Here is a 17,798-nt window from a genome sequence, read left to right on the forward strand (position 1 = left end):
ATACGTAGTTTATACAGCGTGTTCAATGATGTAAGACCCTTCAACACTTTTGTCGATAGTAGAGGTAAGGCATGCACAAATAAGATGAAATAAATCCGTTCTCCTCCTTCGTCTGATTTTTATTTTTTTTTAAAAAATAAGCATCATAAGGTTGGTGCATATATTGTATGTTCTCAAATGCACTCATACGGTTTTAATCTAATTTAGCATCAAGTATGCCTTGACCTCTTTAGTAGCCTATGTATACGGAATATTTTCCCCTGCAAGACTTCGGTTTCCGACTTACTCAGATTTTTTCCCAAAAGTTGTTTCCACTCTGACTCCGAAATATAGCGCCCAAAGGTAGTAAGACGTTCATGGCTTATTGTAATATTCGCTAGAATAATGGTACATGAGGTTTCCCCCTCACCTTTCATTACGAAAGATATTATACAGGTTGTACACAAGATAACATATAAGTGATTTTCTATTTGTCTCTAATATTTCTTTACAATTGGATCTCCTGCCCGTTGCAGCTCGGAGGTTTGAGGTTTTCCTGTTAAGAATGACCCTGCTCGTTGCAAGTGGCTGTAAAGATATCTCGTACCCTTTCCAGCTCAGCGGTAAGGTTAGAGGAGCCTCTTCCGCCCGTTTCAACATGGAGAGAAAGGAATATCTCTTACCTTCGCAGCTGAAAGATAGATGACCAGTTAACAACTGATGTCTTTTGCATTGAAGTGTACGCTTATATAGCCAGTCTAGTCTTTGAAAGGATTGAAGGGGTCTTCTTCGTATCTCTTCGTGTTCCATCGGTGGTAAGGGCTGCGTGATGGTGATTGTGCCGAAGCACGTGGTTTTGTTTGTTAATACAAGTGGATATTGCAATATTTATTATTGAAGGATAATTATTGCCCGTTGCAGCCCGGAAATAGTTGAGGATACCTCTTGACCTTGACGTCAGAGGTAGAGTTAGAAGAGTCTCTCTCTAACCCTTTGCAACTCGGAGATAGGTAGGGTATGACCAGTCAATAAATGTTGTCTCCTGCCTCGAGGTGTCCGTTTATATAGCCAGTCTTCTGAGGCGGAGTCTTTGAAGAGATCGAAGGGGTCTTCTTCGTCTCTCTTCGTGCTCTATCAGTGGTGATGGCATCCGTCGTCTGCTTGCTGGTGTTTGTGCCGAAGCACGTGGTTTACTAATATGAGGGACTATTACAATATAATATGATCTATGGAAGAAATAATTTATCAGTTTCAACCGCAGTTCATTGGAAGCATTCATTTGAATTATACGATGTCTCTTGAACTCTCACACTGTATGACATTGGTACAGTTTACACGACTGTGACTTAGAGGAAATTTAGCATCCACTGTACGCCCTCGATTTAGTACTATAGCCTTGGCACCAACAACCATGTGGACTAAGCTATTGTTATAGAGTATTCAAGCTCAACACAGACCGACTTATTCAAATGACACCTACAACGAGCTGACGCAGGAAGACAATTGAAACTGAAACAGTAAATATTCCAAAGGTGGTACTAATTATATGTTATGAGTTCCTTATTATCAGTAATTCGATATTTCAGTGGCAGTCCAGATACTTTTGCAATCACCCTCGTATGTACAGTCAATCAAATTTGAGGATAAAATACTGTATCTGTAACATTTATTCAGAATAAAAATGCATAGAACAAAGCTGTTATTAGAACTTAAGTATAAGAAAGTAATTGATGACACGAATCTTTAGCTACGAAATGAAATATCTGGAATTTAACTTCCACGTTTATATATTTTAGACTAAAGGAGACCAATGATTAATGAAAGCGAACAATTATGAAAATAATAGTGGAACAAGAGTGAGGAAAGAAACGGGTGGAGCAAGAAAAGTGAAGACGGCGAAGCCCAACACTCAACTGGTTTAGGATCGAACCACGGACCCTACCAACCAGAAGTGAATTATCTGTTACTGCGCCACCGCACTCGAAGGTTCATATTAGCTATGTTGTAAATGGAGTATGTGCTTATAATAAACATTTGCAAAAACCAACGAAGGATGGTTAAATTAAGTAAATGTAATGTGTACTTATAATAAAGATTTTCTGAAATGAATAAAGGACGGTTAAACTTTAACTAAATGAAATATGTAGTTACAGAAGGGATTTTGTAAAATGAACCGAGAATTATTATTATTATTATTATTATTATTATTATTATTATTATTATTATTATTATTATTATTATTATTATTATTATTATTATTGTTATTATTATTATTATTATTCGCTAAAGGGAAATCTTCCAGTTTGAAGTGTAATAGTTTCAGATTTGCTATAGAGCTACTGTTATTGCGACTGAAGTATTTCCATTCTATTTGTAGAATTATTGTATTATAGTTTTTTCTTTCTGGTCAGAATTATTTGTGTCTCATTGTCAGTGGCTCCCTTTGACGTTGACACATTGGGTATTAAGATAGTGCAGCAATTTTATCCTATGATAATAAAACATCTTATATTGTGCTGCAAACCATGCGCTATGACTTTTTTTTTTTTTTTTGTCCCTAAATCCAGTTCCTTTCAGGTGTATCTTAAGTTTTGTGAAGAGATAATAGTCTGAGGGGCCCAGATCTGGAGAATAGGAGGGATAGTTAATGTTATCAATCTTCAATTCTCACAGCTCGTTCATTATGATGTTTGCTTTGTGTTAAGAATTGCAAGAAAACGATGCATTTGGACAGTTTTCCTGGTATGCAATTTCTTTCAGCCTGATGTACAATTTATCCAACATATTCATATATCGCTCAACACTCAGTGTAATACCTTTTCCAAGATGTTCGCTCACAATTACATCTTCACAATCTTAGAAAATAAAATGGCCCATCACTTTTCTTGCTGGCTTTCTCTTCATTTCTTTGGCCTTGGTGACCCACTATAGCGCCACTGCATAAACAGAGTTTTGGCTTCAGGACCATACACATATAATGACGGTTCACCAACAATAACTATTTGAGTTGAGTCGAGTTGATTGTGAGTTTAACGTCCATTTCAACAGCAAGGCTATATGAGACGTGAACTTACTGATTAACTTGGAATCCTAACCAAATGTGGTCCCGCCGGGAATCGAACCAGGGTCTCCCGCGCCAAAGGTGAGGACGCTAACCGCTTAGCCACGAAGAAGTTCGACAATAACTGTTTGTTCAATATAATTAGAAGCACTCAGTGAGAAACGGCAGAACACTGTGAACAGCCCTGGCTTGTTCGCTACTGATAAGATGTGAGAAGTATCGGGACCCATGATAATAGTTTCCATGGTCATCACTTTTTGAGTCTTTTAATCTTTCCTATCTTCGGTGATTCTTTCTCTTCTGAACTCTGCTATCCACTATTTTACTGTACTATATGAAGAACAGTCATCGGTCATTATCTGTCAATTCATCAAAAATTTAATTTGTTCACATATTCTTTGCAAACAGATGCTTGATGACTCTTTCACCGTGGTCACTCCAAACCTGCAACAAAAGAGAAGTATTTGTAATACATTTATATATTTCTGCAAAACATTAACTATATTATGTCTATTTAGCATATCTTCTAATCTATCTAATATAAATAAAATAGAGTTTCTGTGTGTGTTTGTGTGTTTGTCTGTCTGTCTCTGTGCAACCTGGGGACCAGACGAGTGGACCGAGAATTACCAAATTTTGGTCAGGGATACCTTAGCCCAGGCCCCAGATCAAGACGAAGCCCTTTTTACAAATTTCGAACCAGGGGGTCTCAGGGGGGCGTTTACCGGAACCGGTTTGGGAACCAGACAAATTGACCGAGAGTTACCAAATTTTAGTCACGAATAACTTGGTTCAGGCTCCAGACCAAAGTTAAACGTTTTTGTCAAAATTCGAACCAGGGGGTATCAGGGGGGAGTTTACCGGGACATGTAAAAGTAGTAGAAAATGACCGATATTAGTGTCAAATCCATAGTTTTCGCGGTCACTGAAATCAATGATGACACTTCCATTAGCGATGACTTGCAAATGTAGTTACAATTGTATGCGGGCCAGAAGTCAGCGGGAGAGATACCGAGACGTAAAAAAAAAAAAAAAAAAAAAAAAAAAAAAATAGCCCAGATCAATGGAGATATTCCCACAGGCGTTGACTTTCAAATACAGCCCCCGTGCGAAGCATGGGTATATTCAAGTAGTGTAAAATAGAACTGCAGATTTTATTTAATTTCATTTCACTAATATTTCGATATTCTTATTTTCAGAAAGGTATCGTAAGAAATCCCTGTGTCAGCCAGGGAATGTGACTGTAGGAATGGACTGCGAAGGAAAAGAAGGCGGAAGTGCTGCTCCACAGGCCATTTTGTTTGCTGCTCAGCTGATCTCAGGGGTCGGTGGATCCGTCTACTACACATTGGGTGTCTCCTACATGGATGATAACATTAAGAAGGAAAAGACGCCTGCTCTAGTAAGTAAGTATCATTTATTACTTTGAGGCAAAGATATTGTTTCATTGTGGTTTTAGGTTATTAACGACACAAGTCATTGTATAAAATGTGGACTGCAATTACTTTAAATACAGTTACACTATTGCTTAAATTATACATAAAAACAATTCAATGTAATAACAACTATTACAATAAAAACAACAATTGTAATAATAGCAATAGGAATTACTACTGGACTTTCGTGACACAGTCGAATTTTACATATTTTGTTTTTCTTTACATTCGTCTACTTTACCTTTTTTTGAAACTTTTAAATTTCAATCTATTTTCCGCTTAAAAGTAGCTATCTGTATTTCAACAGCGAAATAATTATAAATGATAATTAAATTGCAATTCATCGTAATTTGGCCAATGAGAAACACTTTACCATTTTATATTATAAAGGTCAGATCCAGTGTTATTATAACAGAGCGGTGCTTGAGCGATTGACCGTAGAAATTCAAACTCCGATTAGTTAGAATTTGACAGCCTGGTTTTACTACAAGTGTAAAGACAATGGAGAGGAGGGCATGAATCATGGGACAGAGTTGACATCGGTGGGTTTTCATGGGTGGTGGGTCCTGGGTCATGGTGGCTCAGTCATGGGTCGAGTTTCATTGAACCACGCAATCTTTGGTATCGGTTGTATTTGCGTACCCTTTCTGGATCTTGGGTTTTTGGGGTATTTTTTAGACTTCCAGTCAAGCAGCTACTGCATCGTCGCTATTTATCCTAGGATCATGGTTCATACCTCATTCTCTTCAGAATAGAGCAGGCTTTTAAATGGTATCACTTATATGTCGATACCATATACCAGGAGAGGGAAATAGTGAGGTCAAAGGGAAAATTTTGGGGGGAAAACATTTTTCACATTTTGGGCCCCTCTAGAACGGCCCTGTGTGAATGTAGAGATCTCAAAAACATCTGACAAATACTACTCGGTAGACTGAATGTGTGTGCCAAATTTCAAGTTTCTATCTTGAATAGTAATGGCGGGAGAAATTTTATCAAGAATCCCCACAATGCCCCAAATTACCGCAAAAGATCCTGATCTCAGGTAAAAAGAAATCCTGAGACATCTCTATTTACCATAGGATTATAATCCGCCAATCATTCTCTTCAGAATAGAACCGCCTTTCAGGCGGTACCATTCACATGTCTCCATCATGTACCTAAGGCGGGAAAATCCCGAAGAAAGGGATTTTTTGGTAAAAATATCCCTTTTTTAAAACTTTTTGCCCCTCTGGACCCCCATGTTTTAACGCAGAGATCTGAAAAAAATCTGTTAACTATTACTCGGTGGACTGAATGTTTGTGCACAATTTCAGTCTTCTAGGTGCAAAAGTAAGCCCGCCAAAAAAAAAAATACCAACAATACCTCATATTCCCCTATACAGAAGGATATTTTGATAAAAATTCGCTGAGACATCCCTAATTATCCTAGAATCAAAGTTCTCCCATCACGCTCTTCAGAATAGAACTGCCTTTCAGACGGTACGACTCACGTGTCTCCATCATGTATCCGAGGCGGGAAAATCCCGAATAAAGGGATTTTGGGGTTAAAATATCCCTTTTTCCAATTTTTTGTCCCTCTGGACCCCCCTACTCGGTGGACTGAATGTTTGTGCAAAATGTCAATCTTCTACGTGCAAAAATAAGCCCGCCACAAAATAATGAACATAGGCTTAATAAAAGAAAACACATTGTTTAAAGTTATGACGTCATCAGCTCCTATGTCTCGACGCATGAAGGTGTGAAACCATACGTAACGTCTTCTACAATGCCTCTGGACTTGAAAAACAAACATACAAACAAACAAAAAAAAAAAAAAAACGGACGAAAAATCTCAAATAGAAGAGTTATAACGCAATGTACCATGAAACACCCGTATGGTACAAATTGTACCATAAGATCCTGAAAACAAAACATGTAAGGAGGATTTCATAATTATACAGCTTATGTGACTTTATTCATGTGTTACAATAATAATATTAGATCGACGCAAGTGGAACTTATAAGATTGTAGTGTTAAAACGTCCGTCCGTTACTCCACAGGATAACTATTCAATGAGAGCTTTTCTGAATTTTGTTTTCGAAATAGATAGTTAGAATGATTATCTCAGTCAAGTTTGTTATTGAAGTTAATCCGTTACCATCTTTACGGGTGACTGTGACAATCCATATCTCATTCTCTATTACTGAAACAAAGGTAGTAGAAGTTACACATCTCGCCATTAGATGGCAGCAAACACTTACAAAACAGCTGTTGACATCTACCGGGCGACATTGAAACTTCTAGTGTGTGATTCTTTTATTGACTACGAGAGTTTATGATTATTATTTTGTTAAGAACAGATTTCATGAACTTTTCTTTAAAATAAGCAGTCTTTCTTTTAAATAATGCTAATCAGTTTCATTCATACTATTAAATAATACTGCATTATTTAATATTCGTAGGCTTGTCTTACTTTATGAAGATGCTGGGACCTGCACTAGGATATGCATTGGCGTCCTTTTGTCTGAAGATATACGTTGCTCCTGGAATGACACCTACAATCACAAACAGAGATCCTCGGTGGATTGGTGCGTGGTGGCTGGGTAAGATTATTTTCATCCGATTTTTAAATTAGCTCGGTCTTCGAACAAGTAAAATAGATTTATGGAAGGTATTGAACCGCTTCGTCCCTTAGTATACTGTTAAACTCTGTCGTGTTAGAGTTAAAACTAATATAAGGGAATTTTGGACCTTCCCAATCAACTTTCATTATAAAATTTCTTCTTATATACAGTAGTCTGTTGGTGAGTTTGTAAGAAGCCAGAGACAACGCACCCCAGGATGACAGGATTCAAAGCACTTTACGGCGAAGGAGTGTGTATAGGTACCCATCAGAGCAGGTATCCTGGAGAAGGGCATAAAACTCAGAGACCAGGCGTCCTAAAGACTGGTAAGGATAAAGAAGCTCTCAGATACTAGGAGTCCTAGAGAGTGGTAAATATAAACGAGATCTCAGAGACCAGGCGCCCTAGAGAGTGGTAAGGATAAAGGAGCTCTCAGAGAAAACGCGTCCTAGAGAGTGGTAAGGATAAAGGAGCTCTAAGAGACGAGGCGTCGTAGAGAGCGGTAAAAAATAAAGGACCTCTCAGAGACCAGCTCTCCTAGCTAAAGGAAATCTTAAAGAGTGGGCGTCTTAGAGAATGGTAAGCATAAAGGAGCTCTCAGAGACCAGGCGTCCTAGAGAGTGGTAAAGATAAAGCAGCTGTCAGAGACCAGGCGTTCTAGAGAGTGGTAAGGATAAAGGAGCTCTCAGAGACCAGGCGTCCTAGAGAGTGGTAAAAAATAAAGGACCTCTCAGAGACCAGCTCTCCTAGCTAAAGGAAATCTTTAAGAGTGGGCGTCTTAGAGAATGGTAAGCATAAAGGAGCTCTCAGAGACCAGGCGTCCTAGAGAGTGGTAAAGATATAGTAGTTCTCAGAGACCAGGCGTTCTAGAGAGTGGTAAAGATAAAGGAGCTCTCAGAGGCCAGTCGTTCTAGAGAGTGGTAAGGATAAAGGAGCTCTCAGAGACCAGGCGTCCTAGAGAGCGGTAAAAAATAAAGGACCTCTCAGAGACCAGCTCTCCTAGCTAAAGGAAATCTTCAAGAGTGGGCGTCTTAGAGAATGGTAAGCATAAAGGAGCTCTCAGAGACCAGGCGTCCTAGAGAGTGGTAAAGATATAATAGTTCTCAGAGACCAGGCGTTCTAGAGAGAGGTAAGGATAAAGGAGCTCTCAGAGACCAGCTGTCCTGAGAGTGGTAAAGATAAAGGAGCTCTCAGAGGCCAGTCGTTCTAGAGAGTGGTAAGGATAAGGGAGCTCTCAGAGACCAGGCGTCCTAGAGAGTGGTAAGAATAAAGGAGCTCTCAGAGACCATGCGTCCTAGAGAGTGGTAAGGATAAAGGAGCTCTCAGAGACCATGCGTCCTAGAGAGTGGTAAGGATAAAGTAGCTCTCAGAGACGAGGCGTCGTAGAGAGCGGTAAAAAATAAAGGACCTCTCAGAGACCAGCTCTCCTAGCTAAAGGAAATCTTTAAGAGTGGGCGTCTTAGAGAATGGTAAGCATAAAGGAGCTCTTAGAGACCAGGCGTCCTAGAGAGTGGTAAAGATATAGTAGTTCTCAGAGACCAGGCGTTCTAGAGAGTGGTAAAGATAAAGGAGCTCTCAGAGGCCAGTCGTTCTAGAGAGTGGTAAGGATAAAGGAGCTCTCAGAGACCAGGCGTCCTAGAGAGCGGTAAAAAATAAAGGACCTCTCAGAGACCAGCTCTCCTAGCTAAAGGAAATCTTTAAGAGTGGGCGTCTTAGAGAATGGTAAGCATAAAGGAGCTCTCAGAGACCAGGCGTCCTAGAGAGTGGTAAAGATATAGTAGTTCTCAGAGACCAGGCGTTCTAGAGAGAGGTAAGGATAAAGGAGCTCTCAGAGACCAGCTGTCCTGAGAGTGGTAAAGATAAAGGAGCTGTCAGAGGCCAGTCGTTCTAGAGAGTGGTAAGGATAAGGGAGCTCTCAGAGACCAGGCGTCCTAGAGAGTGGTAAGGATAAAGGAGCTCTCAGAGACCATGCGTCCTAGAGAGTGGTAAGGATAAAGGAGCTCTCAGAGACCATGCGTCCTAGAGAGTGGTAAGGATAAAGGAGCTCTCAGAGACGAGGCGTCGTAGAGAGCGGTAAAAAATAAAGGACCTCTCAGAGACCAGCTCTCCTAGCTAAAGGAAATCTTAAAGAGTGGGCGTCTTAGAGAATGGTAAGCATAAAGGAGCTCTCAGAGACCATGCGTCCTAGAGAGTGGTAAGGATAAAGGAGCTCTCAGAGACCATGCGTCCTAGAGAGTGGTAAGGATAAAGGAGCTCTCAGAGACGAGGCGTCGTAGAGAGCGGTAAAAAATAAAGGACCTCTCAGAGACCAGCTCTCCTAGCTAAAGGAAATCTTTAAGAGTGGGCGTCTTAGAGAATGGTAAGCATAAAGGAGCTCTCAGAGACCAGGCGTCCTAGAGAGTGGTAAAGATATAGTAGTTCTCAGAGACCAGGCGTTCTAGAGAGTGGTAAAGATAAAGGAGCTCTCAGAGGCCAGTCGTTCTAGAGAGTGGTAAGGATAAAGGAGCTCTCAGAGACCAGGCGTCCTAGAGAGTGGTAAAGATATAGTAGTTCTCAGAGACCAGGCGTTCTAGAGAGAGGTAAGGATAAAGGAGCTCTCAGAGACCAGGCGTTCTAGAGAGTGGTAAAGATAAAGGAGCTCTCAGAGACCAGCTCTCCTAGCTAAAGGAAATCTTTAAGAGTGGGCGTCTTAGAGAATGGTAAGCATAAAAGAGCTCTCAGAGACCAGGCGTCCTAGAGAGTGGTAAAGATATAGTAGTTCTCAGAGACCAGGCGTTCTAGAGAGAGGTAAGGATAAAGGAGCTCTCAGAGACCAGGCGTTCTAGAGAGTGGTAAAGATAAAGAAGCTCTCAGAGACCAGCTCTCCTAGCTAAAGGAAATCTTTAAGAGTGGGCGTCTTAGAGAATGGTAAGCATAAAGGAGCTCTCAGAGGCCAGTCGTTCTAGAGAGTGGTAAGGATAAAGGAGCTCTCAGAGACCATGCGTCCTAGAGAGTGGTAAGGATAAAGGAGCTCTCAGAGACGAGGCGTCGTAGAGAGCGGTAAAAAATAAAGGACCTCTCAGAGACCAGCTCTCCTAGCTAAAGGAAATCTTTAAGAGTGGGCGTCTTAGAGAATGGTAAGCATAAAGGAGCTCTCAGAGACCAGGCGTCCTAGAGAGTGGTGAAGATATAGTAGTTCTCAGAGACCAGGCGTTCTAGAGAGTGGTAAAGATAAAGGAGCTCTCAGAGGCCAGTCGTTCTAGAGAGTGGTAAGGATAAAGGAGCTCTCAGAGACCAGGCGTCCTAGAGAGCGGTAAGAAATAAAGGACCTCTCAGAGACCAGCTCTCCTAGCTAAAGGAAATCTTTAAGAGTGGGCGTCTTAGAGAATGGTAAGCATAAAGGAGCTCTCAGAGACCAGGCGTCCTAGAGAGTGGTAAAGATATAGTAGTTCTCAGAGACCAGGCGTTCTAGAGAGTGGTAAAGATAAAGGAGCTCTCAGAGGCCAGTCGTTCTAGAGAGTGGTAAGGATAAAGGAGCTCTCAGAGACCAGGCGTCCTAGAGAGCGGTAAGAAATAAAGGACCTCTCAGAGACCAGCTCTCATAGCTAAAGGAAATCTTTAAGAGTGGGCGTCTTAGAGAGTGGTAAGGATAAAGGAGCTCTCAGAGACCAGGCGTCCTAGAGAGCGGTAAAAAATAAAGGACCTCTCAGAGACCAGCTCTCCTAGCTAAAGGAAATCTTCAAGAGTGGGCGTCTTAGAGAATGGTAAGCATAAAGGAGCTCTCAGAGACCAGGCGTCCTAGAGAGTGGTAAAGATATAATAGTTCTCAAAGACCAGGCGTTCTAGAGAGAGGTAAGGATAAAGGAGCTCTCAGAGACCAGCTGTCCTGAGAGTGGTAAAGATAAAGGAGCTCTCAGAGGCCAGTCGTTCTAGAGAGTGGTAAGGATAAGGGAGCTCTCAGAGACCAGGCGTCCTAGAGAGTGGTAAGAATAAAGGAGCTCTCAGAGACCATGCGTCCTAGAGAGTGGTAAGGATAAAGGAGCTCTCAGAGACCATGCGTCCTAGAGAGTGGTAAGGATAAAGGAGCTCTCAGAGACGAGGCGTCGTAGAGAGCGGTAAAAAATAAAGGACCTCTCAGAGACCAGCTCTCCTAGCTAAAGGAAATCTTTAAGAGTGGGCGTCTTAGAGAATGGTAAGCATAAAGGAGCTCTCAGAGACCAGGCGTCCTAGAGAGTGGTAAAGATATAGCAGTTCTCAGAGACCAGGCGTTCTAGAGAGTGGTAAAGATAAAGGTGCTCTCAGAGGCCAGTCGTTCTAGAGAGTGGTAAGGATAAAGGAGCTCTCAGAGACCAGGCGTCCTAGAGAGCGGTAAAAAATAAAGGACCTCTCAGAGACCAGCTCTCCTAGCTAAAGGAAATCTTTAAGAGTGGGCGTCTTAGAGAATGGTAAGCATAAAGGAGCTCTCAGAGACCAGGCGTCCTAGAGAGTGGTAAAGATGTAGTAGTTCTCAGAGACCAGGCGTTCTAGAGAGAGGTAAGGATAAAGGAGCTCTCAGAGACCAGCTGTCCTGAGAGTGGTAAAGATAAAGGAGCTGTCAGAGGCCAGTCGTTCTAGAGAGTGGTAAGGATAAGGGAGCTCTCAGAGACCAGGCGTCCTAGAGAGTGGTAAGGATAAAGGAGCTCTCAGAGACCATGCGTCCTAGAGAGTGGTAAGGATAAAGGAGCTCTCAGAGACCATGCGTCCTAGAGAGTGGTAAGGATAAAGGAGCTCTCAGAGACGAGGCGTCGTAGAGAGCGGTAAAAAATAAAGGACCTCTCAGAGACCAGCTCTCCTAGCTAAAGGAAATCTTAAAGAGTGGGCGTCTTAGAGAATGGTAAGCATAAAGGAGCTCTCAGAGACCATGCGTCCTAGAGAGTGGTAAGGATAAAGGAGCTCTCAGAGACCATGCGTCCTAGAGAGTGGTAAGGATAAAGGAGCTCTCAGAGACGAGGCGTCGTAGAGAGCGGTAAAAAATAAAGGACCTCTCAGAGACCAGCTCTCCTAGCTAAAGGATATCTTTAAGAGTGGGCGTCTTAGAGAATGGTAAGCATAAAGGAGCTCTCAGAGACCAGGCGTCCTAGAGAGTGGTAAAGATATAGTAGTTCTCAGAGACCAGGCGTTCTAGAGAGTGGTAAAGATAAAGGAGCTCTCAGAGGCCAGTCGTTCTAGAGAGTGGTAAGGATAAAGGAGCTCTCAGAGACCAGGCGTCCTAGAGAGTGGTAAAGATATAGTAGTTCTCAGAGACCAGGCGTTCTAGAGAGAGGTAAGGATAAAGGAGCTCTCAGAGACCAGGCGTTCTAGAGAGTGGTAAAGATAAAGGAGCTCTCAGAGACCAGCTCTCCTAGCTAAAGGAAATCTTTAAGAGTGGGCGTCTTAGAGAATGGTAAGCATAAAAGAGCTCTCAGAGACCAGGCGTCCTAGAGAGTGGTAAAGATATAGTAGTTCTCAGAGACCAGGCGTTCTAGAGAGAGGTAAGGATAAAGGAGCTCTCAGAGACCAGGCGTTCTAGAGAGTGGTAAAGATAAAGAAGCTCTCAGAGACCAGCTCTCCTAGCTAAAGGAAATCTTTAAGAGTGGGCGTCTTAGAGAATGGTAAGCATAAAGGAGCTCTCAGAGGCCAGTCGTTCTAGAGAGTGGTAAGGATAAAGGAGCTCTCAGAGACCATGCGTCCTAGAGAGTGGTAAGGATAAAGGAGCTCTCAGAGACGAGGCGTCGTAGAGAGCGGTAAAAAATAAAGGACCTCTCAGAGACCAGCTCTCCTAGCTAAAGGAAATCTTTAAGAGTGGGCGTCTTAGAGAATGGTAAGCATAAAGGAGCTCTCAGAGACCAGGCGTCCTAGAGAGTGGTAAAGATATAGTAGTTCTCAGAGACCAGGCGTTCTAGAGAGTGGTAAAGATAAAGGAGCTCTCAGAGGCCAGTCGTTCTAGAGAGTGGTAAGGATAAAGGAGCTCTCAGAGACCAGGCGTCCTAGAGAGCGGTAAGAAATAAAGGACCTCTCAGAGACCAGCTCTCCTAGCTAAAGGAAATCTTTAAGAGTGGGCGTCTTAGAGAATGGTAAGCATAAAGGAGCTCTCAGAGACCAGGCGTCCTAGAGAGTGGTAAAGATATAGTAGTTCTCAGAGACCAGGCGTTCTAGAGAGTGGTAAAGATAAAGGAGCTCTCAGAGGCCAGTCGTTCTAGAGAGTGGTAAGGATAAAGGAGCTCTCAGAGACCAGGCGTCCTAGAGAGCGGTAAGAAATAAAGGACCTCTCAGAGACCAGCTCTCATAGCTAAAGGAAATCTTTAAGAGTGGGCGTCTTAGAGAGTGGTAAGGATAAAGGAGCTCTCAGAGACCAGGCGTCCTAGAGAGCGGTAAAAAATAAAGGACCTCTCAGAGACCAGCTCTCCTAGCTAAAGGAAATCTTCAAGAGTGGGCGTCTTAGAGAATGGTAAGCATAAAGGAGCTCTCAGAGACCAGGCGTCCTAGAGAGTGGTAAAGATATAATAGTTCTCAAAGACCAGGCGTTCTAGAGAGAGGTAAGGATAAAGGAGCTCTCAGAGACCAGCTGTCCTGAGAGTGGTAAAGATAAAGGAGCTCTCAGAGGCCAGTCGTTCTAGAGAGTGGTAAGGATAAGGGAGCTCTCAGAGACCAGGCGTCCTAGAGAGTGGTAAGAATAAAGGAGCTCTCAGAGACCATGCGTCCTAGAGAGTGGTAAGGATAAAGGAGCTCTCAGAGACCATGCGTCCTAGAGAGTGGTAAGGATAAAGGAGCTCTCAGAGACGAGGCGTCGTAGAGAGCGGTAAAAAATAAAGGACCTCTCAGAGACCAGCTCTCCTAGCTAAAGGAAATCTTTAAGAGTGGGCGTCTTAGAGAATGGTAAGCATAAAGGAGCTCTCAGAGACCAGGCGTCCTAGAGAGTGGTAAAGATATAGCAGTTCTCAGAGACCAGGCGTTCTAGAGAGTGGTAAAGATAAAGGTGCTCTCAGAGGCCAGTCGTTCTAGAGAGTGGTAAGGATAAAGGAGCTCTCAGAGACCAGGCGTCCTAGAGAGCGGTAAAAAATAAAGGACCTCTCAGAGACCAGCTCTCCTAGCTAAAGGAAATCTTTAAGAGTGGGCGTCTTAGAGAATGGTAAGCATAAAGGAGCTCTCAGAGACCAGGCGTCCTAGAGAGTGGTAAAGATGTAGTAGTTCTCAGAGACCAGGCGTTCTAGAGAGAGGTAAGGATAAAGGAGCTCTCAGAGACCAGCTGTCCTGAGAGTGGTAAAGATAAAGGAGCTGTCAGAGGCCAGTCGTTCTAGAGAGTGGTAAGGATAAGGGAGCTCTCAGAGACCAGGCGTCCTAGAGAGTGGTAAGGATAAAGGAGCTCTCAGAGACCATGCGTCCTAGAGAGTGGTAAGGATAAAGGAGCTCTCAGAGACCATGCGTCCTAGAGAGTGGTAAGGATAAAGGAGCTCTCAGAGACGAGGCGTCGTAGAGAGCGGTAAAAAATAAAGGACCTCTCAGAGACCAGCTCTCCTAGCTAAAGGAAATCTTAAAGAGTGGGCGTCTTAGAGAATGGTAAGCATAAAGGAGCTCTCAGTACCATGCGTCCTAGAGAGTGGTAAGGATAAAGGAGCTCTCAGAGACCATGCGTCCTAGAGAGTGGTAAGGATAAAGGAGCTCTCAGAGACGAGGCGTCGTAGAGAGCGGTAAAAAATAAAGGACCTCTCAGAGACCAGCTCTCCTAGCTAAAGGATATCTTTAAGAGTGGGCGTCTTAGAGAATGGTAAGCATAAAGGAGCTCTCAGAGACCAGGCGTCCTAGAGAGTGGTAAAGATATAGTAGTTCTCAGAGACCAGGCGTTCTAGAGAGTGGTAAAGATAAAGGAGCTCTCAGAGGCCAGTCGTTCTAGAGAGTGGTAAGGATAAAGGAGCTCTCAGAGACCAGGCGTCCTAGAGAGTGGTAAAGATATAGTAGTTCTCAGAGACCAGGCGTTCTAGAGAGAGGTAAGGATAAAGGAGCTCTCAGAGACCAGGCGTTCTAGAGAGTGGTAAAGATAAAGGAGCTCTCAGAGACCAGCTCTCCTAGCTAAAGGAAATCTTTAAGAGTGGGCGTCTTAGAGAATGGTAAGCATAAAAGAGCTCTCAGAGACCAGGCGTCCTAGAGAGTGGTAAAGATATAGTAGTTCTCAGAGACCAGGCGTTCTAGAGAGAGGTAAGGATAAAGGAGCTCTCAGAGACCAGGCGTTCTAGAGAGTGGTAAAGATAAAGAAGCTCTCAGAGACCAGCTCTCCTAGCTAAAGGAAATCTTTAAGAGTGGGCGTCTTAGAGAATGGTAAGCATAAAGGAGCTCTCAGAGGCCAGTCGTTCTAGAGAGTGGTAAGGATAAAGGAGCTCTCAGAGACCATGCGTCCTAGAGAGTGGTAAGGATAAAGGAGCTCTCAGAGACGAGGCGTCGTAGAGAGCGGTAAAAAATAAAGGACCTCTCAGAGACCAGCTCTCCTAGCTAAAGGAAATCTTTAAGAGTGGGCGTCTTAGAGAATGGTAAGCATAAAGGAGCTCTCAGAGACCAGGCGTCCTAGAGAGTGGTAAAGATATAGTAGTTCTCAGAGACCAGGCGTTCTAGAGAGTGGTAAAGATAAAGGAGCTCTCAGAGGCCAGTCGTTCTAGAGAGTGGTAAGGATAAAGGAGCTCTCAGAGACCAGGCGTCCTAGAGAGCGGTAAGAAATAAAGGACCTCTCAGAGACCAGCTCTCCTTGCTAAAGGAAATCTTTAAGAGTGGGCGTCTTAGAGAAAGGTAAGCATAAAGGAGCTCTCAGAGACCAGGCGTCCTAGAGAGTGGTAAAGATATAGTAGTTCTCAGAGACCAGGCGTTCTAGAGAGTGGTAAAGATAAAGGAGCTCTCAGAGGCCAGTCGTTCTAGAGAGTGGTAAGGATAAAGGAGCTCTCAGAGACCAGGCGTCCTAGAGAGCGGTAAGAAATAAAGGACCTCTCAGAGACCAGCTCTCCTAGCTAAAGGAAATCTTTAAGAGTGGGCGTCTTAGAGAATGGTAAGCATAAAGGAGCTCTCAGAGACCAGGCGTCCTAGAGAGTGGTAAAGATATAGTAGTTCTCAGAGACCAGGCGTTCTAGAGAGAGGTAAGGATAAAGGAGCTCTCAGAGACAAGCTGTCCTAAGAGTGGTAAAGATAAAGGAGCTCTCAGAGGCCAGTCGTTCTAGAGAGTGGTAAGGATAAGGGAGCTCTCAGAGACCAGGCGTCCTAGAGAGTGGTAAGGATAAAGGAGCTCTCAGAGACCATGCGTCCTAGAGAGTGGTAAGGATAAAGGAGCTCTCAGAGGCCAGTCGTTCTAGAGAGTGGTAAGGATAAGGAGCTCTGAGAGACGAGGCGTCGTAGAGAGCGGTAAAAAATAAAGGACCTCTCAGAGACCAGCTCTCCTAGCTAAAGGAAATCTTTTAAGAGTGGGCGTCTTAGAGAATGGTAAGCATAAAGGAGCTCTCAGAGACCATGCGTCCTAGAGAGTGGTAAAGATATAGTAGTTCTCAGAGACCAGGCGTTCTAGAGAGAGGTAAGGATAAAGGAGCTCTCAGAGACCAGCTGTCCTGAGAGTGGTAAAGATAAAGGAGCTCTCAGAGGCCAGTCGTTCTAGAGAGTGGTAAGGATAAGGGAGCTCTCAGAGACCAGGCGTCCTAGAGAGTGGTAAGGATAAAGGAGCTCTCAGAGACCATGCGTCCTAGAGAGTGGTAAGGATAAAGGAGCTCGCAGAGGCCAGTCGTTCTAGAGAGTGGTAAGGATAAGGGAGCTCTCAGAGACGAGGCGTCGTAGAGAGCGGTAAAAATAAAGGACCTCTCAGAGACCAGCTCTCCTAGCTAAAGGAAATCTTTAAGAGTGGGCGTCTTAGAGAATGGTAAGCATAAAGGAGCTCTCAGAGACCAGGCGTCCTAGAGAGTGGTAAAGATATAGTAGTTCTCAGAGACCAGGCGTTCTAGAGAGTGGTAAAGATAAAGGAGCTCTCAGAGGCCAGTCGTTCTAGAGAGTGGTAAGGATAAAGGAGCTCTCAGAGACAGGCGTCCTAGAGAGCGGTAAAAATAAAGGACCTCTCAGAGACCAGCTCTCCTAGCTAAAGGAAATCTTTAAGAGTGGGCGTCTTAGAGAATGGTAAGCATAAAGGAGCTCTCAGAGACCATGCGTCCTAGAGAGTGGTAAGGATAAAGGAGCTCTCAGAGGCCCAGTCGTTCTAGAGAGTGGTAAGGATAAAGGAGCTCTCAGAGACCATGCGTCCCAGAGAGTGGTAAGGATAAAGGAGCTATCAGAGGCCAGTCGTTCTAGAGAGTGGTAAGGATAAGGGAGCTCTCAGAGACCAGGCGTCCTAGAGAGTGGTAAGGATAAAGGAGCTCTCAGAGACCATGCGTCCTAGAGAGTGGTAAGGATAAAGGAGCTCTCAGAGACCATGCGTCCTAGAGAGTGGTAAGGATAAAGAAGCTCTCAGAGACGAGGCGTCGTAGAGAGCGGTAAAAAATAAAGGACCTCTCAGAGACCAGCTCTCCTAGCTAAATAAAATCTTAAAGAGTGGGCGTCTTAGAGAATGGTAAGCATAAAGGAGCTCTCAGAGACCAGGCGTCCTAGAGAGTGGTAAGGATAAAGGAGCTCTCAGAGACCATGCGTCCTAGAGAGTGGTAAGGATAAAGGAGCTCTCAGAGACGAGGCGTCGTAGAGAGCGGTAAAAAAATAAAGGACCTCTCAGA

General features: G+C 43.5%; 1 protein-coding gene across 1 annotated transcript in view; it reads left to right on the forward strand.

Annotated features, from left to right (window-relative positions):
* The window catches only part of Oatp58Dc (Organic anion transporting polypeptide 58Dc), a 107,245-nt gene that overhangs the window by 14,153 nt on the left and 75,294 nt on the right, over window positions 1-17,798 (forward strand). Inside the window, exons 4-5 of the mRNA XM_081754994.1 lie at window positions 4,240-4,446; window positions 6,919-7,059. Of these exons, the coding sequence (XP_081611120.1) occupies window positions 4,240-4,446; window positions 6,919-7,059 (348 nt within the window). The remainder of the gene's footprint in view (window positions 1-4,239; window positions 4,447-6,918; window positions 7,060-17,798) is intronic.

Source organism: Thermobia domestica, chromosome 4 (genome assembly GCF_964235325.1).
Source record: "Thermobia domestica chromosome 4, izTheDome1.hap1.1, whole genome shotgun sequence".
NCBI classification, from domain to species: Eukaryota; Metazoa; Arthropoda; class Insecta; order Zygentoma; family Lepismatidae; genus Thermobia; species Thermobia domestica.